Source organism: Hemitrygon akajei, chromosome 18 (genome assembly GCF_048418815.1).
Source record: "Hemitrygon akajei chromosome 18, sHemAka1.3, whole genome shotgun sequence".
NCBI classification, from domain to species: Eukaryota; Metazoa; Chordata; class Chondrichthyes; order Myliobatiformes; family Dasyatidae; genus Hemitrygon; species Hemitrygon akajei.
This window is the reverse complement of record NC_133141.1, coordinates 19182045-19206106: the sequence shown is the minus strand read 5'-3', so window position 1 is coordinate 19206106 and position 24062 is coordinate 19182045. Positions and strand designations below refer to the sequence as shown.

At 43.9% G+C, this 24062-nt stretch overlaps 1 protein-coding gene across 1 annotated transcript in view; it reads right to left on the bottom strand.

The window, feature by feature from the left end:
- Positions 1 to 21829, bottom strand: part of asic1b (acid-sensing (proton-gated) ion channel 1b) — an 857627-nt gene extending 835798 nt beyond the window's left edge. The window contains exon 1 of the mRNA XM_073071028.1: positions 20892 to 21829. Within this exon, the coding sequence (XP_072927129.1) occupies positions 20892 to 21449 (558 nt within the window). The 5' untranslated portion in view covers positions 21450 to 21829. The remainder of the gene's footprint in view (positions 1 to 20891) is intronic.
- Positions 21830 to 24062: the final 2233 nt, after the last annotated feature.

Below are 24062 nucleotides of genomic sequence, written 5' to 3'. Positions count from 1 at the left end.
TCCGTAACATAAACCAATCTATGCTTATGCAAATTCTGGCATCATTGAACCTTTCGACTGTATTCCTATTTTGCATTCTACTGATAGATAGCCAATGCTCTTAATTTATATTCAGATTATGCTTCCATTTGCAGAGAATAAAGAGAGTGTGTCATAAAGTCATTTAAATTATGCAGTTGCTTTGCCCTGAATGTGAATTGAGGCCTCTAAAGTAAAACAGAACAAGTCATCTCTAAATCCTCACGTTGTTATAAGGTCTGCAGTGATATTTTGCTTTCAATTGTTCTCAGTACTGCTAACAGCTCGAAAAATAGGGGCGGAGATTAGTGGACAAATACTTAATGCATATGTTCTAAATAGTCAAATCTTAATCCATTAAGCGATAGTTAAAACTGTTTAAAATAAATACGATCATGACAATTTAAAAATGGAATAAGGAATTTAACATTGAGCTAATTAGGTGTAGGCAGAAGCGCCTGCAGCAAACCTGACCTGATATTCAGAGCTATCACCTTCGCAAGAGCAACGAGGGGTGGGCAAGTATGCCAGCAACATCCAGGGCAACACACACAAAATGCTGGAGGAACGCAGCAAGTCAGGCAGCATCTGTGAAAAGGAATAAGCAGTCGACGTTTCAGGTCGAGACACTTCTTCAGGACTGAGAGGGAAGGGGGAAGATGTCAGAATAAAAAGGTGGGAGGGAGGGGAAGGAGGCTAACTAGAAGGTGACAGGTGAGGTCAGGTGGGTGGGAAAGGTCAAGGGCTGGAGAAGAAAGAATCTGATAGGAGAGGAGAGTGGACAATAGGAGAAGGGGAAGGAAGAGGTAATAGGAGGAAGTAATAGGCAGGTGAGAAGAAGTGAAAGGTCAGCGTGGGGACTAGAGGAAGGAGGACTGGAGAGTTTGCTCACTGGAAGGGGACATCAATATTCATGCCAGCAGGTTGGAGGCTACTCAGACGGAATATCTGAGTTGCTCTTCCATCCTGAGGGTGGCCTCATCGCGGCAGCTGAGAAGGCCACGGACTGACATGTTGGAATGGGAATGCAAAGAAGCGGATGGTGCAGAGGTGCTCGATGAAGCAGTCCCACAATTTACGACGGGTCTCACCAACGCTGCACTGGGAGCACCAGACGCAATAGCAGATTCACATTAGTTAGTTTAACATCCATATTTGTTTGTTTTAAAAAAATGTTGTGTCACTTCTGTGAGGGGAAGTGATACTGGGAGATAAAAGATATGCAAACACACAAAAATGGGGACAAAGGGTTACAAAACGTGTTCAGAAAAGCATTTCAATGTACTTACCAAGGCTAAATGGACCATTGAATGGAAACATACATTAGTAATGGCAAGAGACATCAAGTTTACAGGCAACTGCCTCAGCAGAAACAATTCTATAAAAAACTGAACATGCTTAAAATGTAAGTTCAATTTCAAGTGCAAGTTTATTGTCATCCAACTGTGTATACATACAACTAAACGAAGCAATGTTCCTCTGGACCACAGTGCACCCACACAGCACATAAACCAAAATATTACACTATAAGTAAGTTAATAAAATATAATTCAAAATGCATGTAGTTACGCACAGCACAAGTAAACAGTAAACAGCTCGCTGTCTTAGGAACAAGACCTCAGTAGTGGCAGGGTATTCATTAGTCTCAGAGCCTGAGGAAAGAATCTCTTACCCAGTCTGGCAGTCCTTGTCCTGATGCTTCTGTGCCTCCTTCCTGACAGTAGTGGGTCAAAGAGATTGCCGGATGGGTGGTCGGGATCCTCAACAATGCTTTGGGCCCTTTGTATACACCGCTCCTGGTAAAATGTCACAAATGGAGGGGAGGAAGAGGAAGACCCGGTGATCCTCTCAGTAGTTTTTAACCAACTTCTGTAGGGCCTTGCGGTCCGATGCCTTGTAACTTCTGTACCACACAGTGATGTAGCTAGACAGGACACTTTTGATGGTTCTCCTGTTATTATTATATGTGTTGTTAGAATGGGGGCAGGGAGCCTTGCACACAGCTTCCTGAGAAAGTGTAGATGCTGCTGTGCCTGCTTGACTAATGAGGAGGTATTGTGGCTTCAGATTAGATCATCCGTTATGTAGACACCAAGGAACCTGTGCTCTTCACTCTCTCGACAGCAGAGCCACTGATGTGCAATTGAGAGTGGTTGACCTGTACCTTCCTGAAATCCACAATCATCTCTTTTGTATTGTCCACGATGAGACTCAGGTTGTTGTCCTGACACCATTTGACAAGCCTCTCTACCTCCTCTCTGTCTGCCAGCTCATCATTGTTGCTGATGAGGACAACCACTGTTGGGAACTTGATGCTGCAGTTTGAGCTGGATGTGGCAGTGCAATCGTGAGACAGCAGTGTAAACAACTGCAGACTGAGCTCACACCCCTGGGAGCTCCAGTGCTCAGTGTGATAGAGCTTGAGATGGTGCTACCAAATCGGACTGACAGGGGTCTTTCCGTCAAGAAGTCCAAGATCTAGTTACAGAGAGGGGTGTTGAGTCCCATCGAGGACAATTTATCCACCAGCCTCTGAGGGATGATCATGTTAAATAGTGAGATGAAGTTGGTGGGACAGGGCGGAGTGGAGGGCCGAGGCTATGGCATCATCAGCGGCGAAAAGCATTTTACTGTTCTTATTTCAGGTTTCCAGCATCCCGAGTATTTTGCTTCATATTACTATCTCAAAGGGAAAGAATTTGCAGGGCTATGGGGAAAGAGTGGGGCCGTGGGGCTGATGGGGTTGCTTTACAATGAGCTAGTTAGGATGTGATCGACCAAGTTCCCTCCTTCCATGATGTGATGGCATGACTTTGCTATTCGGCAGCAAAACCCCTCTTTGACTGTAAGGAGAATAGGCATGTTTCAGAATCCAGGGCACCATTCCCATGGGTCAATAGTGCAGGAGAAGAGAGAAGAATTTGGTCTTTACTATTTATCACAGCCATTGGTAGGGCCACCCCTATGGCACACATTAGCTGCTAGATAGCACAGTGTTGCATCCAGAGTCTGCAGCATCCTGCAGATATGCGACATCTTGTTGCATCTGCAGCCAATCATGTTGCAATGACTTTTGGTGAGCTTTGAATGCTTTCTTGTATTGTCACTTAAAGCTTGAAATGCAACCTCCAAAGAAAACATACCCAACGTAGCCCTAATCTGTACGGCTGCCTTTGTCAGAATGCAAAATCACCAAGAGTCACTATATGCTGAGGTTTTACCTGACCTGGTTTGTGAAGAGGGGGGGGGGGGGGGGCGTAGCCTCTTTGCAATGTCCAAAATTCATCATGAGTGAGATTTGTAACCACAGTGGGCTGAATAACAACAGGTGCTGTTCACGAAGAGTTTTCACTAATGCCGAATACTTAGGAATAACATTATCTCAGCTTGTAATCATAATCAGCCTGCACACTGACAGCTTATTCTGCTCACATTGAAGACACAGCCTGCATCTACAGATATTTTGCTGCCATCAAAGTTACCGTCCAATGGCCATAGGCCTCCAGCTAGCACTCCTCCTATGGATGATGTGGGCATGAAGAAGGCTCCTCACAGCCACCACAGGCGTTGGCAGGGACCACATCACAGGATGCAAGGACTAGCACTGAACACAATAACTTCTCAGGCTTCACACTTGCATCCACTTCCCAGAGGAGCAATGCCTGTGTAGACTGCACTTTGCCAACTCCACGACATTCAAAATTTGGCATGTCTTCGCTGACTCTTACCGATGCCTCAGAGGAAGCATTCTGTCTGGGTGCATAACAGCCTGGTATGGCAACTGCTCTGCCCATGACCACAAGAAACCACAGAGAGTTGTGGACACACCTCAGCACGCCACAAGAACCAGCCTCCAGGGACTTCATCTGTACCTCTTGCTGACTCAGTGGAGCAGCCAGCATAATCAAAAACCCCAACCAACCCCAGACGTTCTCTCTTCTCTCTCCAATCGGGCGTAAGATACAAAAGCCTGAAAGCACAGACCACCAGGCTCAAGGACAGCTACTTTCCCGCTGTTATCAGACTACTGAATGGACCTCTTATAAAATAAGATGAACTCTTGGTCTCACTATCTACCATGTTATCTGGCACTTTATCACTTACTCTTTCGATGGTTTTTGCACTTCATTCTGCATTGCTATTGCTTTACCTTGTTCTACCTCAATGCACCGTGTAATGATTTGATCTGTATGAAGACAAACTTTTCACTGTATCTTGGGACATGTGGCAAAGGTTCCACTGGCTGTCCTCCCTCACATCCCATAAAGCCTCGAGTACAAGCTCACACACCCGTGGCCACACAGCGGAAGTCATGGTCACCCTTGCCCCTGACTTGCTATTAACTCTCGGGTCATTCCAGCTCACATCTGCTGATATATACACCAGCTCTCAGCTTGCTAATCACTACTGCAGCCGGGAATCATTGACACTCTCTCATGGAGGAGACCAGACTTTATGGTTCTCTATCAACCCAGAGGAGCAGGCAGACCAACCATGGGCAGTTGCTGTCAATACAGGCGCAGGCATTCATAGAGTCCCCCGTGTCCCTTGCGGCCTCTTGTCAGCAATCTCTGGCTGCAGCCCGATGAGTCTCTTTTTGGTTATTGTCAGTCCCATACCAAGAGGGATGTTCCATACTTACATTAAATATTGTCTGGTTCTGTACAAAGTCTTTTTTTCTCTGTGTAAGAAGATTGAGAGTTGGTAAGTGTTGCAAAGAAACAGCAAGAAATGTTCCTGGGAAATGCTGGCTTCATTATTTTTGGTTTTGGTTTTATTACTGCTAACTATTTTTGTCAACAACTGCCTGGGAAAGTGAGGTGGGTCAGAATGTTGAGACAACTGCCCCTTGATGTTGAAACATGATGTTGGAAACCCTAGTCTCTATGGCACCTTTGAACTCGGGGCATTGCCCCTGCAGGTTATTTGATCCACCAGCCTCTCCACGTCCCTGTGAAAATGTTCCCTGCCCTCAAGTGTCTGAGGCAGCCATAGTGAACTTCTCCAGTAGGAAGTGGGCGCCGGTGGTGCCGTGTGCATGCGGCTCTCTACCATGTTAACTGCTGGCTAACTGGATCACAGCTGCTAAAAGATGAACTTCCAATATCCCAATCTACCTTATCGTGGCTCTTGTATCTTATTGTCTGCCTGCACTGTACTTTCTCTGTAACTGAAACACTTTATTCTGCATTCAGTTTTGCTTTTACTACCTCCATGTCCTTGTGTATAGAACAAAAGCTTCTCACTGTATCTCAGTACACGTCACGTGTAATAATAAGCCAATTACAATGTTTAAATGCCAGCAGTTGCCAATAGCAAGTTTGACCAGTAATGCACAGTATTCCTAAAACAATGTGGTACTACGAGGAAACCTGACAGCCCTGTGTTTACAAATTTTGCAATCCTTACAGAGCTATTTGCAGCAATGTTAGGAAACCAGACAACAACATTTCCACTCTGGAAAGCTGTGTAGCTAACTTCCTGTCAATGAGTGACAGGACATCTCAAATGGTCCCTTCTGTTAATATGAAAGGAGACAGCTCCTGAGAATTTGCCACTAAGATTTAGCAGCAGAGGTTGGAAGAGAAAATATCTGTATTCATGACATCACCTGGCAACCATGGATGGTCATTATACACAGGCATCAAGATCACTCAAGCACAGCTGTTGGAAAACAACATGCAGAAAGAAATGACATTTCCCTTTGGCCCAATTTGTAAAGGCCACCAAAATTCCATTCGATGCTTAATGAAACAAGGGCTAATTGGCAAGCAATTCTCAAACGCGTCCCCCGAGTTAAACCAGTGCTGATCATAAGGCTGTAGGTAGAGTGAAAATGGAATAGTTCTTTCAAGAAACGTAGCTGCCCACCTACTAACAGGCATTCCAGCTAAAATGAAGGGCTGAGCATGACTTATATATACATCCTCAACTCTGCACACACAGCAGACCTCTCCATGATCTATAATAATCACTTGCCAGCTACGCGAAAAAAATTGTAACAGTTGAAACAAGACCCTCAAGTACCTTCAGTCTCAAGTATCATACCTCCTCCAGAAGACTCAAGAAGCACCTTTTAAACTTTATACAGTGGCATGCAAAAGTTTGGGCATCCCTGGCCAAAATTTCTGTTACTGTGAATAGTTAAGTGAGTAGAAGATGAACTGGCCTCCAAAAGATATAAAGTTAAAGATGAAACATTCTTTTTAACATTTTAAGCAAGATTAGTGTATTATTTTTGTTTTGTACAATTTTAGAGGGGGGATAAAAGGAAAGGAGCACCATGCAAAAGTTTGGGCACCGCAAGAGATTTGAGATCTCAGATAACTTTTGCCAAGATCTCAGACCTTAATTAGCTTGTTAGGGCTATGCCATGTTCACAGTCATCATTAGGAAAGACCAGATGATGCAAATCCCAAAGCTTTATAAATATCCTGCCTCCTCAAACCTTGTCCGAACAATCAGCAGCCATGGGCTCCTCTAAGCAGCTGCCTAGCACTCTGAAAATTAAAACAAATGATGCCCACAAAGCAGGAGAAGGTTATAAGAAGATAGCAAAGCCTTTTCAGGTAGCCGTTTCCTCAGTTCGTAATGTAATTAGGAAATGGCAGTTAACCGGAATGACGGAGGTCAAGTTGAGGTCTGGAAGACCAAGAAAACTTTCCGAGAGAACTGCTCGTAGGATTGCTAGAAAGGCAAATCAAACCCCCCCTCCCCCATTTGCAAAAGACCTTCAGGAAGATTTAACAGACTCTGGAGTGGTGGTGCACTGTTCTACTGTACAGCAACACCTGCGCAAATTTGACCTTCATGGAAGAGTCATCAGAAGAAAACCTTTCCTGCGTCCTCACCACAAAATTCAGCATCAGAAGTTTGCAAAGGAACATCTAAACAAGCCTGACACATTTTGGAAACAAGTCCTGCGGACCGATGAAGTTAAAATAGAACTTTTTGGCCGTGATGAGCAAAGGTATGTTTGGAGAAAAAGGGTGCAAAATTTCATGAAAAGAACACCTCTCCAACTGTTAAGCACGGGAGTGGATCTATCATGCTTTGGGTTTGTATTGCAGCCAGTGGCAGAGGGAACATTTCACTGGTAGAGGGAAGAGTGAATTCAATTAAATACCAGCAAATTCTGGAAGCAAACATCACACCATCTGTAAAATAGCTGAAGATGAAAAGAGGATGGCTTCTACAACAGGATAATGAACCTAAACACACCTCAAAATCCACAATGGACTACCTCAAGAGGCGCAAGCTGAAGATTTTGCCGTGGCCCTCACAGTCCCCCAACCTAAACATCATTGAAAATCTGTGGATAGACCTCAAAAGAACAGTGCATGCAAGACGGTCCAAGAATCTCACAGAACTAGAAGCCCTTTGCAAGGAAGAATGGGCGAAAATCCTCCAAACAAGAATTGAAAGACCCTTAGCTGGCTACAGAAGCCGTTTACAAGCTGTGATACTTGCCAAAGGGGGTGTTACTAAGTACTGACCATGCAGGGTGCCCAAACTTTTCCTTCAGCCCCTTTTCCTTTATTGTTATTTTGAAACTGTAAAAGATGGAAATAAAAAGTAATCTTGCTTAAAGTATTAAAGAAATGTGTCATCTTTAACTCTATGCCTTTTGGCAATCAGGTCATCTTTTACTCGCTTAACTATTCGCAGTGACAGAAATTTTGACCAGGGGTGCCCAAACTTCTGCGTGCCACTGTATCTTAGGTATCCAATTGGTTGACATAAAATAAGTAATCATCCATTTTAGAACATTCTGTGTGATTTTTCTTCCCTTGTCCCTTAATGGAATTTCAAATAGCCTAGTTTCCACAGTCAGCAATTACAGTCTCTAAATCATTTCCAAATGCTTTAAAAAGAGGTTTAAGTAACATTTCAAATCAACAAAGAAAAGCAATTGGAGAGATAGCTAAACAGCTCCATGACGGAAGGACACCAGAAAATGTTTCAAGGCAGAATGGAGAAAAAAAACTAACAGTCTAAACAATTGCTTCAAGATGCTTTAGAACTTTTTTCATTTCTAAAAGCTGTAAGGGTTCTCATGGAGCCATAAGGCAATGTAACAAATCATCATAGCATGAACAAAAAAGACAAAAATATAAAGCTCTGTGTAGAAATATAACCCACAATCAAAAGTATTACAAACTACTAGCAATAAATCAGCAGCTCTCCACAAATTTCTCCATTCTATAGAGACAAGAGAGACATAGTGCTCGACTAAGATGCACATCCAGATCAGGACACATAAATGTGATCTAGTTCTGACTTTGTAATCTTTAAATCTGCATAAATTTTATTTGCTATTGTTTACCAATAATGACTCAGATTCCCAGTTAGCTGACTAAGAAGCAATGGGCTGGTTAGACTCCCTTTGAGATATATGAAACATAAAATAGAATCAGAATCAACTTTAATATTACTGACATATGCAATGAAATTTGTTGTTTTGCAGCAGCAGTACAATGCAATGCATAAAAAACTATAAATTACAATAAGAAATATATTAAAAATCAAATAAAGTAAGTATTGCAAAAATATAAGGTTGTGTTCATGGGTTCGTACATTATCCGTTCAGAAATCTGATGGCAGAGGGGAAGAAATTGTTCCTGAAACATTGAATGTGTGCCTTAAGGCTCCAGTACCTCCTTTCTGACGGTAGTAATAAGAGAGCATGATGAATGCCGCCTTTTTGAGGTGTTGCCTTTTGAGGATGTCCATGATGCTGGGGAGGCTCGTGCCCACGATGGAGATAGAAACATAGAAAAACCAACAGCACAATACAGACCCTTCGGCCTACAAAGTTGTGCCGAACATGTCCCTACCTTAGAAATGACTAGGCTTACCTACAGCCCTCTATTTTACTAAGCTCCATGTCCCTATCTAAAAGACCCTATTGTATCCACCTCCACCACCGTTGCCAGCAGCCCATTCCACGCACTCACCACTCTCTGAGTAAAATACTTACCCCTGGCGTCTCCTCTGTGCCTACCCCTCAGCACCTTAAAGCTGTGTCCTCCTGTGGCAACCATTTCAGCCCTGGGAAAAAGCCTCTGACTATCCACACAATCAATGCCTATCATCATCTAGTACACCTCTATCAGGTCACCTCTCATCCTTCTTCGCTCCAAGGAGAAAAGGCCGAGTTCACTCAACCTATCCTCCTAAGGCATGCTCTCCAATCCAGGCAACATCCTTGTAAATCTCCTCTGCACCCTTTCTATGGCTTCCACATCCTTCCTGTAGTGAGGCAACCAGAACTGAGCACAGTACTCCAAGTGGGGTCTGACCAGGGTCCTATATAGCTGTAACATTACCTCTCGGCTCCTAAATTCCATTCCACGGTTGATGAAGGCCAATACACCGTACACCGTACGCCTTCTTAACTACAGAGTCAACCTATGCAGCAGCTTTGAGTGTCCTATGGACTTGGATCCCAAGATCCCTCTGATCCTCCACACTGCCAAGACCCCTGAGGCACTCCACTGGTCACCGACCTCCATGCAGAATATGACCTGTCTACAACCACTCTTTGCCTTCTGTGGGCAAGCCAGTTCTGGATCCACAAAGCAATGTCCCCTTAGATCCCATACCTCCTTATTTTCTCAGTAAGCCTTGCATGGGGTACCTTATCAAATGCCTTGCTGAAATCCATAAACACTACATCTACTGCTCTTCCTTCATCAATGTGCTTAGTCACATCCTCAAAAAATTCAATCAGGCTCGTAAGTCATGCTGACTATTCCTAATCATATTATACCTCTCCAAATGTTCATAAATCCTGCCTCTCAGGATCTTCTCCATCAACTTACCAACCACTGAGGTAAGACTCACTGGTCTATAATTTCCTGGTCTATCTCTACTCCCTTTCTTGAATAAAGGAACAACATCCGCAACCCTCCAATCCTCTGGAACCTCTCCCGTCCCCATTGATGATGCAAAGATCATCACCAGAGGCTCAGCAATCTCCTCCGTCGCCTCCCACAGTAGCCTGGGGTACATCTCATCCGGTCCTGGAGATTTATCCAACTTGATGCTTTCCAAAAGCTCCAGCACATCCTCTTTCTTAATATCTACATGCTCTAGTTTTTCAGTCCACTGCAAGTCATCACTACAATCATTAAGATCCTTTTCCATAGTGAATACTGAAGTAAAGTATTCATTAAGTGCCTCTGCTATTTCATCCGGTTCCATACACACTTTCCCACTGTCACACTTGATAGGTCCTATTCTTTCACATCTTATCCTCTTGCTCTTCACATACTTGTAGAATGCCTTGGGGTTTTCCTTAATTCTGCCTGTCAAGGCCTTCTCATGACCCCTTCTGGCTCTCCTAATTTACTTTTTAAGCTCCTTCCTGTTAGCCTTATAATCTTCTAGATCTCTAACATTACCTAGCACTCTGAACCTTTTGTAAGCTTTTCTTTTCTTCTTGACTAGATTTAATACAGCCTTTGTACACCACAGTTCCTGTACCCTACCATAACTTCCCTGTCTCATTGGAACGTACCTATACAGAGCTCTACACAAATATCCCCTGAATATTTGCCACATTTCTTCCGTACTTTTCCCTGAGAACATCTGTTTCCAATTTAAGCCTCCAATTTCCTGCCTGATAGCCTCGTAATTCCCTTTACTCCAATTAAACACTTTTCTAACTTGTCTGTTCCTATCTCTCTCCAATGCTATTGTAAAGGAGATAGAATTATAATCACTATCTCCAAAATGCTCTCCCACTGAGTGATCTGACACCTGACCAGGTTCATTTCCCAATACCAAATCAAGTACAGCCTCTCCTCTTGTAGGCTTATCTACATATTGTGTCAGGAAACCTTCCTGAACATACCTAACAAACTCCACCCCATCTAAACCCCTCGCTCTAGGGAGATTCCAATCGATATTTGGGAAATTAAAATCTCCCATCACGACAACTCTGTTATTATTACACCTTTTCAGGATCTGTTTCCCTATCTGCTCCTCGATATCTTTATTACTATTAGGTGGCCGATAAAAAGCACCCAGTAAAGTTATTGGCCCTTTCCTGTTCCTAACCTCCACCCACAGAGACTCCGTAGACAATCCCTCCATGACTTCCTCCTTTTCTGCAGCCATGACACTATCTCTGATCAACAGTGCCATGCCCCCACCTCTTTTGCCTCCCTCCCTGTCCTTTCTGAAACATCTAAAACCCGGCACTTGAAGTAACCAATCCTGTCCCTGAGCCATCCAAATCTCTCTAATGGCCACCACATCACATCTACAAGTACTGATCCACGCTCTAAGCTCATCCACTTTGTTCACAACACTCCTTGCATTAAAATAGACACATGTCAAGCCTTCGGTCTGAGTGCGTCCCTTCTCTATCACCTGCCTATCCTCCCTTTTGCACTGTCTACAAGCTTTCTCTATTTGTGAACCAACCTTCTCTTCCCCAGTCTCTTCAGTTCCGTTCCCACCCCCCAACAATTCTAGTTTAAACCTTCCCCAATAGCCTTAGCAAACCTCCCCGCCAGGATATTGGTCCCCCTGGGATTCAAGTGTAACCTGTCCTTTTTGTACAGGTCACACCTGCCCCAAAAGAGGTCCCAATGATCCAAAATCTGAATCCCTGCCCCCTGCTGCAATCCCTCAGCTACACATTTATCCTCCACCTTATTCTATTCCTATACTCACTGTCGCGTGGCACAGACAGTAATCCCAAGATTATTACCTTTGCGGTCCTGCTTCTCAACTTCCTTCCTAACTCTCTGTAGTCTTTTTTCAGGACCTCTTCCTTATTCCTACCTGTCATTGGTACCAATATGTACCACAACCTCTGGCTGTTCTCCCTCCCATCGCAGGATATCTTGGACGCGATCCAAAACATCCTGGACCCTGGCACCTGGGAGGCAAACTACCATCCGAGTTTCTTTCCTGCATCCACGAATCGAACTGTCTGACCCCCCTAACTATAGAGTCCCCTATCACTACTGCCTTCCTCTTCCCTTCCCTACCCTTCTGAGCCACAGGGCCAGACTCTGTGCCACAGGTACAGCCACTGCCGCTTCCCCCAGGTAGGCTGTCCCCCTCCAACAGTACTCAAACAGGAGTACTTATTGTTGAGGGGTACAGCCACTGGGGTACTCTCTAGTACCTGACTCTTCCCCTTCCCCCTCCTGACTGTTACCCACTTCTCTGTCTCTCGTGGCCCTGGTGTGACCACCTGCCTGTAACTCCTCTCTATCACCTCCTCGCTCTCCCTGACTAGGCGAAGGTCATCGAGCTGCATCTCCAGTTCCCTAACGCGGTCCCTCAGGAGCTGCAAATTGACACAGCTGGTACAGATATGGCCGCCCGGGAGGCTGGGAGACTCCAGGACCCCGCACATCTGACACTGAGCACAGAAAACTGGCCTCACACACATATTGGCTGAGTTTACAACCTTCTGCAGCTTTTTCCAATCCTGTGCAGTGGCCTCCCCCATACCAGATGGTGATGTAACCGGTTAGCATGCTCTCCATGGTTCACCTGTGGAAATTTGCGAGTGTCTTTGGAGACACACCAATTCTCCTCAAACTCCTAACAAAATATAGCCGCTGTCATGCCTCTTTTGCAATTGCATCAATATGTTGGGCCCAGATAGATCTTCAGAGATGTTATCAGCCAGGAACTTCAAATACGAGGTTTCTTTGCTGTACTAGTTGTAGGGCCAAGAGGGTGCACAAAGTTGAGATGGAAGAGTGGAAGTATCTCATGATAATGTTTATATATTATAAATATTGCAAGTATATCTCAGGAATAAAAGTTGACACAATGTGTGACAAATGCATGTCAGCAAGACTCTGCAGGCAAGAAGTGCACACAAACATAATTACTTGTTAGGATGTACTGTGGCAAGTATTCTTACAGGTTGGTATGGAGGGGCCACTACACTGGATCAGAAAACGCTGCAGACAGTTGTAAAGTGAGCCATCTCCATCATGGGCTCTAGCCTCCCCAGCATCCAGGACTCATTACTATCATCAGTAAGGAGGTACAAGAGCCTGAGGATGTTCCTCAGTGTTTTAGGAACAGCTTCCTTTCATCTGCCATCAAATTTCTGAACAGATAATGAGGCCATGAACACTACTTCATTATTTCTACTCTCTTTTCGCTCTACTTATTTAATTTTCTTATATATACTTATCATAATTTATAATATATTTTATGTATTGCACTGTGCTGCTGCCACGCAACAACAGATTTCTCAACATATTTTGGTGCCTAAGGAAAACGTGGTGACCTGCCTCATTGACTATCATCCACAGTGGTGAAGTGTTTTGAGAGGCTGGTGATGCAACACATCGACTCCTGCCTGAGAAGCAGCTTGGGTCCACTCCAGTTTGCACAACAGGTCCACAGCAGATGCCATCTCATTGGCTCCTCACTCAACACTGCAACATCAAGACAGCAAAGATGCATACAACAGGATGCTCTTTATCAACTACAGCCTGGCTTTTACACCATCGCCCCCCCCCCTTAAAACTAATGAATAAGCTTCAAGATCTTGGCCTCAATGCCTCCTTGAGCAATTGCATCCTGGATTTTCTCACCTGGAGATCACAGTCAGTTCGGATTGGCAGCAACATCTCCTCCACAATCTCCATCAGCTCAGGTGTAGCATAAGACTGTGTCCTTAATCTCTTGCTCTACTCGCCTTACACTTATGACTGTACGGCTAAGCACAGCTCCAATGCCATATTTAAGTTTTCTGACAACACCACTGTCATTGGCCGGATCAATGGTGATGACGAATCAGCATACAGGAGGGAGACTGGAAATCTAGTGAGTGGTGCCACAACAACAACCTCTTACTCAATGTCAACAAAATTAAGGAGCTGATTATTGGAGGAAACCAGAGATCCATGAGGCATCGGGGGATCAGAGTGGAGAGGGATAGCAACTTCCTCGGTGTTATCATTTCAGAGGCCCTGTCTGGGCCCAGCATGAAGAAAGCATGGCAGCGCCTCTACTTCCTTAGGAATTTGCGAAGATTTGGCCTGATATCTAAAACTTTGATAAACTTCTATAGATGTGTAGTGGAAAGTACGTTGACTGGCTGCATCATGGCCTGGTATGGAAACATCAATGCCCTTGAATGGAAAATCCTACTAAAATAGTGGATATGCCAGTCTATCACGGGTAAAGCCCTTCCCGCAATCAAGCACATCTACACAGAGCACTGTTGCAGGAAAGCAGCATCCATTATTAGGGACCCCAACTGCCCAGGTCTTGCTGTCTTCTCGTTGCTGCCATCAGGAGCCTCAGGACTCACATCACCATGTTCAGGAACTGTTATTACCCCTCAACCATCAGGCTGTTGAATGAAAGGGCATAACTTCACTCAACTTCACTTGGCCCATCACTGAACTCTTCCTACAACCTATGGACTCACTTTCAAGGACTTTCATCTCATGTTCCTGATATTTATTGCTTGCTTGCTTATTTATTTATTGATTTTCTTTTTTTCTTTCTGTATTTGCACAGTTTGTTGCATTTTGCACACTGGTTGTCCACCCTGTTGGTGTGGTCTTTCATTGATTCTATTATGGTTATTGGATTTATTGAATATACACACAAGAAAATGGATCTCATGGTTGTATATGGTGACATATACCATATGTACTTCGGTAATAAATTTACTTTAAACTTTGATAATAAACCCAATTCTGATCCTGGTAAGTGATATTATAGGCTATGCATCCAAAGCAAAAGGACAAATTTAATGTTTATTTTCTAGGCCACACTATCCTTGCATTTTAATCCCAAAACAATGATAACACTGTACCTTCTTAAAAAGTTCTGAATAATTGTTCCACCAAACATAGTGCTGATTCACACTGACCAATTATGCTTCAGCTTCTAACTGGGATCAAGCTATGATAATTATGGTGCAACATTTGACCTCTGCATCTCTGTGCAAATAAGTCAGGAAAGGGCTCCAGTCCTGTACGAGGCAGGCAGACAGCTCACTCTGCCACCAAATGTGTTATGATTTTTTTTGATGACTCAGAAAAATATGCCAGGATCACTCTGCATGTTTCTATATCAATGATGCTGTCTAAACGTTGCCATCCACCTTCCATAATATTAGATTCCATAGTACTAAAAATTCTCAGACTTAACAGCGAGAATTGCCAAATTGACCTACAAAACTCTTATGAAACAATTTGTATTCTAGCGCAATAGAACTGTTGTTGGTTGACATCGCTACTTTGATTCTACCAGGTGGGTCCCACCACAACTAAATCATAAGCAAAAAATCAGCTGTCCTTCCATAATGTTACATTGCTTGAATATCGATAACTATGCAGACATTGTAAAGGATTGTGAAAGTTATTTGTTGCCTTCTTTAAATTAATGGAGTCTGTTTGTTTGATAAATTAACAATATTATGTTTTTTAAGACTACCCTGGCTGTGATTCATGTGCAGTAACAAGAAGTCTCTTGTGATGTATGAGCCAATTACAATGTTAAGCAAGCATTACAACTGTATTCCAATCTTTACAGTTTTCTTAAAATAGTAAATTATTTCCAATGTGTTTTTCAGGAAATTACTGCAAAACTACATCTTTTAAAATATTTTACTTCTGAATTTCCAAATGACCCACACTAGTTTTTCATTGTCCATTTATGTTATTAAATCAACTGAAGCTGCTTTGTGATATCACCCGTGCTTGCAAAATTCTTTTATCCTCTATATAAATAGAGTTTCTATCCTACCAATGTTAAACGGAAGATGCCTCTGTAGAAATAAAGAATAGGATAATTTTACTTGAACTTGCAGAATACAATGCCATCACCCATTCCTCCCCTCCCAGAGGCATGTATTGCTCAAAATACAAATTAAAACTAGAAACAGCCTCTTGTTTTCTGCACATAATTATATTTGGGTTAGTTACTGAATTTTGGGCCAGGAAAATGGCAAAGTGTGTGCTGAAGCACAAGGGAATTACCTATACCACAAGAGCACCTCCTGGTGGTGGTATCTAGGAGCTGAACTGAATTGACTGCAGCCCAGGCCAGGCATTGCAGCTTAAGTGAGCCCCTGCAGAGGTCTCATCGAAGAGGAGGGGCAAAAGGCATGAGAAAATCTAAAATAAATGTGACATTTCAAAGGCAACTTGCTTCCTGCTACCTTTTAGCACTTATCCCTGCATGAGGTTAAAAAAAACGACGGCAACTGAAAATAAGCTGTTGCTTAAATAGGTTGCTTTCTACCAGAAGCGTTGTTTGTCTCTGTTGAAATAATAGAAAGCAGACGGAAAGCTCATTCCCCTGAGCATGGTGATACGCATATGAGCGCCCATCTCCGCCACCTAATCATTGCAAAATTAAATGATTTCCAGACTAGTATAGATTTTTAAAGTAATCCCTCATAACAAGATGGGAAAGATGTAAAATTGAGGATGTTGCACAACTCATCGCCAACCTGCCTTCAATCTCAAAATGACATCTCTGTCAATAACCTATTACCAGTTGCCATAACTCCTAGCTAATTTAAATGATTTGCGTGATGATTTGCACGCAGTCTTTGACATCGAGTCTAGACCACTTGTGCAATTGAGTTAACACCAGGAGAAACTATGTTCAGCACCTTTACAGGGACATCCCAACAAGTGTTCTTGCTGACACTCTGAAGTCCAATGGAGAATCATTTAAATACCACACCACACGTACGCAGCAAGGGCATTGTAGAGTATTCCTCTGGTCCGGTTGTGTGCTATTCAGTACAGCCTTGGTTTCTGTTAGTTAACTTTCCTCATGTGTTTACAGTTTTGTTCATATTGATTACAATCTCAACCTGCTTCTCCTTTGACAATCAATCACTGTCCACAGATAGCGCAATCCTTCAGTAATTATAAAGGTGTATGGCCTCAGTCACATTTTACTCCAAATCTGTTCACTAAAGTAATGAGCTTCTGAAAGCATAATCACAGCAGACAAATTTACTTCTAAAAGTGATGCAACTTTTACCCAGCAAGATACAGAGACACTGTTTAATTTCCAGTGATTCGCTTCCACCCCAGTTCCAACAGCAACACGTCCACCTCTGCTCTGTTCCATCTGTTCCGTCCACTTTTGGTTCTTTGGGGTCACTATCCAGCCGCAGGATTGACAGTAGCAGATCACCTGACCATGGTGGGAGGGGGAGGGGCAACACACCTGCTCCAACTGATACCCATGCTTGCGTTTCCAGCACAGCTCGATCAAAAACTGATGATTAAGAGTGGAAAACCTTGTCAATTTACCACCTCCTGAACTAAGGAGAAGCTTAGCCAACTGAGCAGAAGTACAGAATCAAAACTGGGATCTTCCCTTGCTTGCTAGGTTACCACAACCAGTGTTCAGTATGTAGATTTTCAAAAGTCTGGGAGAGAGGACAAACACATGGGCACAACAAAGGGAGCAGGGAAACTCCTTGAGACTGTTCTGCCCCCAAAGAGATCATAGTTGATCCGTGTGCAAACATTACATGCCCGCCGTTTCCCAATGTTCCTGCGTACCTTTGGCCTCAAAAAATCTCAGACTTTGTCAATAAATTGACCAAGTAATGACTTCCATTTGTGGAAAAGTTCCAAGCCACCATCAAATCCTTAAATCATAAGAAACACAAACCCTTGTTTATGAGATCTCTCCTTGTAATTAGCCGTTGGGAGTCCAGCTGCCATTCTGTTGAATCTCCGTCAAGGTCTCCAAGGCCAACAGTTCCTCCTGAAAGTGCAAGGCTCAGAACTGCTCATGGAGCTGCCTGCCCTTTGCAGGGCTACAGCTCTATCAACACCCTGATCAGCTATAACCAAGGGTGACACACCAATTGTGCCAAGCACCACATCCACTACAGCACACAATATATGAAATTCCTATTTCCCCACACCACGGATCGTAAGAGGCCAATTATGGATTCTGAGCCAGGTTGAGGGAAAAAAAACAAACCAAGGTACCTGACAGAAAGAGAAATGTATATCCTTACAAGAGCCGGAGCCTTCAAGGTTCCAAGAGCCTTCCCGCTCTCCTCACTCCACACATTTTCAATGAAGATCCTTAAGTGACAGCAGTGTCCCTCAGTAGCAGGTGAAGGGATGTGCCACTGACCTTAAACAGGAGGCCACAACAAAATGACTGCAACTGAACGGCTCGGGGAGCAAGGACAGGCATCTAAAAAATCTGCCCCACCCCATCCTCATCATCACCTACACCCTTCTCTGCCCACCCCCATAGCACTATTTAAATGATGAATTCATTTTGCTTTCACCCAAGCCCAATGAAACCTGCCCACGACAATGGAACCCTCTGTGAAAACCAACAACAGATCCTAAGGATGATAGGAGAGGGTGCCCTCTCAATCAGATGACAGACATTGGTGGTGGACATGCTTCTCCCACCATGCTCTTCCCATTGGTCAGCAGTCACAAAATTCACTGGAAAGAAAAGAGACTTGGTGTTCCTAAACTAGTCGATCGGTCAACCAAAAACAGCCCTCTCATTTTCCTTAACACCATCTCCAATACTTGAACAAGCAGAAATAATTTTTTTTCCAGTGCTGTTGGCTTGCACTCATTTAAAAATGAGTGGAAAGTAACCCCAACTTCATAGCCTATTTACATCAAGCGTCTCCTCAGAGGAAGGGAGAAATCATCCAATTCAAACATCCCTTGGACTTACTATTCTTGGAAAGTACGTGAAGAAAAATTGGTCATGTTGATATGATGTAAATCCTACAAGCTAACAGAATGATGTACTGTGAACGGTGATGACATATATATTTGCAAATTTTATGAATAATATATTTTGTTTCTAAACTATATGGTCCATACAGTATACTGTTTACATTGTAAATACATGCTGATATTTATGTATTTATACACATTTTATTCCATATCCATACTTTAACCTCTAACTTATTTTTATATAATTTTTTATTCGTTATAATTGTTGAATGTTGTGGTTTTTTTGTTGCACGTCATGCCAACACAACAAAGCAAATTCCTAATCCATGTAAATAAATGCATATGGTGAATAAAGTTGATCCTTGATATTGGGGGAAGGGATCCTCATATCTGAAAGGTTGGTGGGCAAACCCATGTATGCACATTTCTGCTTCTGCCTTGAGATTTCACTGCTCCCCCGGCTTGCTGCGGCAAGGTCCAGTTTTAATTTAGGAGTGGAAGGTTAAGGGCACTTTCCTCAATCTCTCTCAGTCATTCACCGACCAGCAAACTGCAATTGTCTCTGTATGGACAGCAAATGCACGGCCATTTGATAGTGCAAGGGGAACAATTCCTGAGTGCAAAGGTAAATGAATAGATTTCACTTTTGGAGCTGAAAATGATTTAAGCCAGTTGATAATAGGAGGTAGTTCAGACACAGAAATGCCAGATGCATGGAGACAGAAGAGACTGCAGATGCTGGGATCAGGAGCAGCACACACAATCTGCTCGAGGAACCCGGTGGGTCCGGCAGCATCGGTGGAGGGACAGTGGGGGGGGAGGCGGTAAATAAATTGTCAGTGTTTACGGTCAAAGAGGAGGGGGAGTGGTGAGACAGTGGCCAGAAGGTGACTGATGGACTGAGGAGGGGTGAAGGTTGACGATGAAGGGCAGCTGGATACAATATTTGGATGGGCAGAAAGTATACCTCAAACTTTGATGTCTACCTAAAACAGATCTCATTTAATTAACATATGCAGATGAGGTGAGGTGACTCTGCTTTGAAGCATATGATTTACCCCTGACAATTAACCTTCTAAACCCCTCATCACTTCTTCATAAAGCCAAAATCTGATGTATTGCACATGTCAGGAAGCTTGTAAACATAAGACTCCTGCCAATCCCCTATTGAGGTAGTTTCCAGCTTTGGTGGAAAAAAACTGTTTTATTAGTGTGATCCACAGCAGTAGCAACGTGTTACTCAAATGACAGTCACCACTGTTCACACACACACACAATGTTAGTTTTAAACAAAGTAAGGGGCACTAAAGCCGTGTTTACAGAGATTGCTTGATCTAAGATTGCAAAGCACAACTCAGCTGCAATGTACGACTCACCCTTCCTCCCTCCCATGTCACTTATGCATCATTGTAGGAATTCACCACAACAGACAGCTCATTGTAACCCCCAAAATTCAGACTCACAAGCCTTGAGTTGTAAAGATGGGAATTTTCACAAATATAATGTTTGAACACTGCAGCTTGCATAAGCATTTTAGAGCTTTGCTGATAGAGCTTCACAGTACAGCACTTTAGTATTTTGAAAGGTTTCATGACTATGTGTAGAACTGCAGCCTACTGCTACCAATAAGATTTCACTATTTTAATTTGTTCCTCCGGGGGACTTCAGGCAAACCTAGTCTTTTCCTGGGATGGTGGAGGGGAGGGAAACTGAAATCTGCCTTAGGACTCCTTCTCCCATCAATACAGGGATTTTTCCATCACCTCTTGCCCACCCAAGGCTGCCCTGATATATTTTTCCAGCATGTTCTGCTCTATGTCAGTTATTTTATCGCTTTTTTTTCTCCTTCATTTTCATCCTCCGCCACCTTCCAAACTTCAACCCCCACCTCAAGATGCATAGGAACCTGCTCGACTCTGTTCACTGTCACAAAGAGGAAAGCAGAAAGCAACAAATACGCTGCTTCTCATAAACAATCAAATGCCAGTTGGTCAACATCAGCGGTCAGCATGTGCACCAGACAACTTCAGGGAGATGGACCTCGGAATACCCCCAACACGGTACCCAAGAGCTGAGGCAGGTCCTCCAAGCACACGCTAACAACTCTCCTCCGATCACAACACACAAATGACTGCAATGTAAGGGAAACTTTCATTTCCCGGCGGTACTCACTACTTGGAAGTGCTGGTGGGTGCACTCTTTCCCTCTGTATTTGCAGTCCAGGAGCATGTCTTTCATCTCATGGCCGGCTCGGTCGTAGAACTCCCTCATGTTAAAAGGCTTGGGTTTGAAGTTCCCGAAGTTGGCCTTCTCGATCAGGACATCCAGGACGTGTTTCTCCGCCACGTAGGGGTCGGGAATCTCGAACTTGTTGTTCAGCAGCGCCAAGAGTTCCCCTGCGTGGTACAGATCGTTCTTGGTGATTTTGCTAAAGCGAAACTCGTTGAGATTGCAGATCGTGATGGCGGGGAAGGTCAAGTTATAGGCGCTGATCTCGTCCAGTTTGGTAACATGCGGGTACTCGAAGTAATACTTGATTCTCTGGACGAAGACGTGGATGAGGAAGGATAGCGAGCCGAGGAAAGCCAGGGTCCAGATAATGCGCCTGAAGGAAAGGCGCTCGTAGGTGAAGATGTGACTGATTCCGTGCAGAGTGGAGCTGGTTGCGAAAGCCTGGAAGCTGGAAGGCTGCGTCCTCTCCGCATCTTCGGGCTCTCCTTTCAAATCCATCGGGCAGAGCCTCCGGGAATAAAAAAAAGGGAGTCAGGAAAGGAATAAGCACGAAGCGGATCCAAGGGAGGAGAGAGGAAAGAGCGGGCAGCTCCTCGCAGTCTCACTGCTCTGCGTGTATGATGTGTGTGTATGTGGAGGTATACACTATATATATATACAGGAATCGCTCGCAGGTCCCCTATTTGAGTATCTGCCGCTTCAGATGAATGACAGGCTGCTCGTACTCATCAGCGAGGGCTTTGCAAAGCTCGCTCCCACGTTAGGTTCCACCGATGATCATAAAATTATCATAAACAGCCCGCTTGACTGTAGAAGCCGGAACAGAGAGCAGCTCTTTGGCCGACGACTCACTGTACTCTGTGTCGGGGGAGGGGGTGGGGGTGGAGGGAGCGGAGAGACTAACCGGAGTGGCTATCTGTACCGAAATTGCAGACTGATCATTTCCCACTTGCAGCAAGTGATTTTTAAACCCATCTTTTTAATTTTCGTCTTACCTGCCTGGTCACGCAAGATACTAATTATAACTGCACTCCCTCGTTTTTATTTGCAGATGGTTTAGAGATTGACTTTTATTTAAATAACCTGGTTTGAGTTGGAGGGGGTAGGTGCCGCTGGTAAAATGCTGAATAAAAATAACGATTTAATCAGTATATGCTCTCATATTATAGAAAAACAACACATTTGGTGCAATAATAAAGCCATAAACCGATTTATCAAAATAAAGTCTTGCATTTCTCATATCCCAGAGCTTCTATGGCGTTTTCTAGTAATTGAAGTACTTCTGAAGTGTAGTCGCTCGTGTTGTTGCAGGGGAGGGGGAATGGGGGTGCGTACCTAACTTGCGCACAGCAAGATCCCGAAACAAATGATAATGGCGCAGTCTAGTTATTCGGTAATGCTGGGTAAAGGTAAAATAACGAGCAGGTCACTGGGGTACCTGTCCTGCCCTTCTTCAAAGTGGGATCTTGCACACCCATGGCAGGAGGCAGTCACGTCCACTTTGAAAAGTGGCATTCTGGCAGTGCAGCCGGCCTGGATTTAGTACTCATACAGTATGTCTGGAGTCGGGGATCGAACCCATGACCTTCTGAATTCAAGGCAGGGGAGCAGCCATTTAACCCCCATATAATAGCTTTAAACAGCCTATTTACGTGTTGCGGCATACAACACACAGAGCAGATGTTTTGTTCTATTACGTGAGGCAGATACTGAGCGCAGCACAGTCATTGGAAGGAATGGAAATATTAGTTTAATACCTGGTACATGCTGATATCAAACACTAAGCATCCTCAATTCATGTTGGTAAGACATTTATAGTATTACTGTTTAAGTATATCTCTCTTCCGTGATATACTACCTACTCATCCTGGAAGTTGGAAGGGTGTCCTTGCCAAATCTTGGGCAGGGTCTCTGAGAATAAAAGGGTTAATGTATGAGGAGCGTTTGATACCTCTGGGCCTGTACTCCCTAGAGTTTAGAAGAATGAGGGGTGGGGTGTGGAGGGAAATCTAATTGAAATCTGCCAAATATTGAAAGGCCTGGATAGAGTGGATGTGCAGAGGATGTTTCCAATAGTGGGAGAGTCTAGGACCGGAGGGCACAGCCTCAGAATAGAAGGACGTCCCTTTAGAACAAAGGTTAGGAGGAACTTTAGCGGAGGGTGGTGAATCTGTGGAATTAATTGCCACAGGTGACTGTGGAGGCCAAGACATTGGATATATTTAAAACAGAGTTTGATAGGTTCTTGATTAGTAAGGGTGTCAATGGATACGGGGAGAAGGCAGGAGAATGGGGTTGAGAGGAAAAATCAATCAGCCATGATTGAATAGCAGCACAGACTCAATGGGCCAAATGGCCTGATTCTGCTCCAATGTCTTATGGTCTTATGGAATAAATATGGTATAATATGGTAGGGTCCAGCAGTGCTGCTGGAGAGATGTTGCCTTTTGCCTGCTCAACTGCCTATTGGCATGCAGATTTTACTGGGTTATCTGGAGCTGTGTGTGATGGAGCCTGTGTCCCAGTGATGGGTCTGCCTGCTGCTTTTTAGGTGAACCCACCAGCCAGGCTCATGCTGAGCAGAGGGCCTGACTCATTTCTACGGCTTTTAAGAGGTATGCGCCTACCAACAGGAACCCAAACCTGTGCACCACAGGCGAGCATATACGAACTATTCCCTTATCTTCCCCTTTCCCTCCCCGTCCTGGAATTGCATCTAATATCTTCCATCCTCTTCCAACCCTCTGCACAATGACCACCTTGCCAAAATGTTTCCAATAATCTCCATTTATGTTACATCAGAGATTAAAGCAGGAATAGACCGTTTAGTGCAGGAAAATGATGCTGGGGGGAAAATGTGACCACTTTTACCCCAGCATCATTTACCTGCACTGACCCTATTCCTCTTTATTCTCTCTAATATCCTAGAATCTATCAATCTACAAATGTCCTGCCTAAGACCATAAAAAAATGGCGAAGTTGGAAACACAGCCCAATCCATCATGCCAACCACCCTCCCTCCATTGACTTCCACTGCCTCGGGAAAACAGCCAATATAATCAAGGACTCTGCCCACTGTGATGTTATTGGGTTCACTGTCTGCAAAGCCCT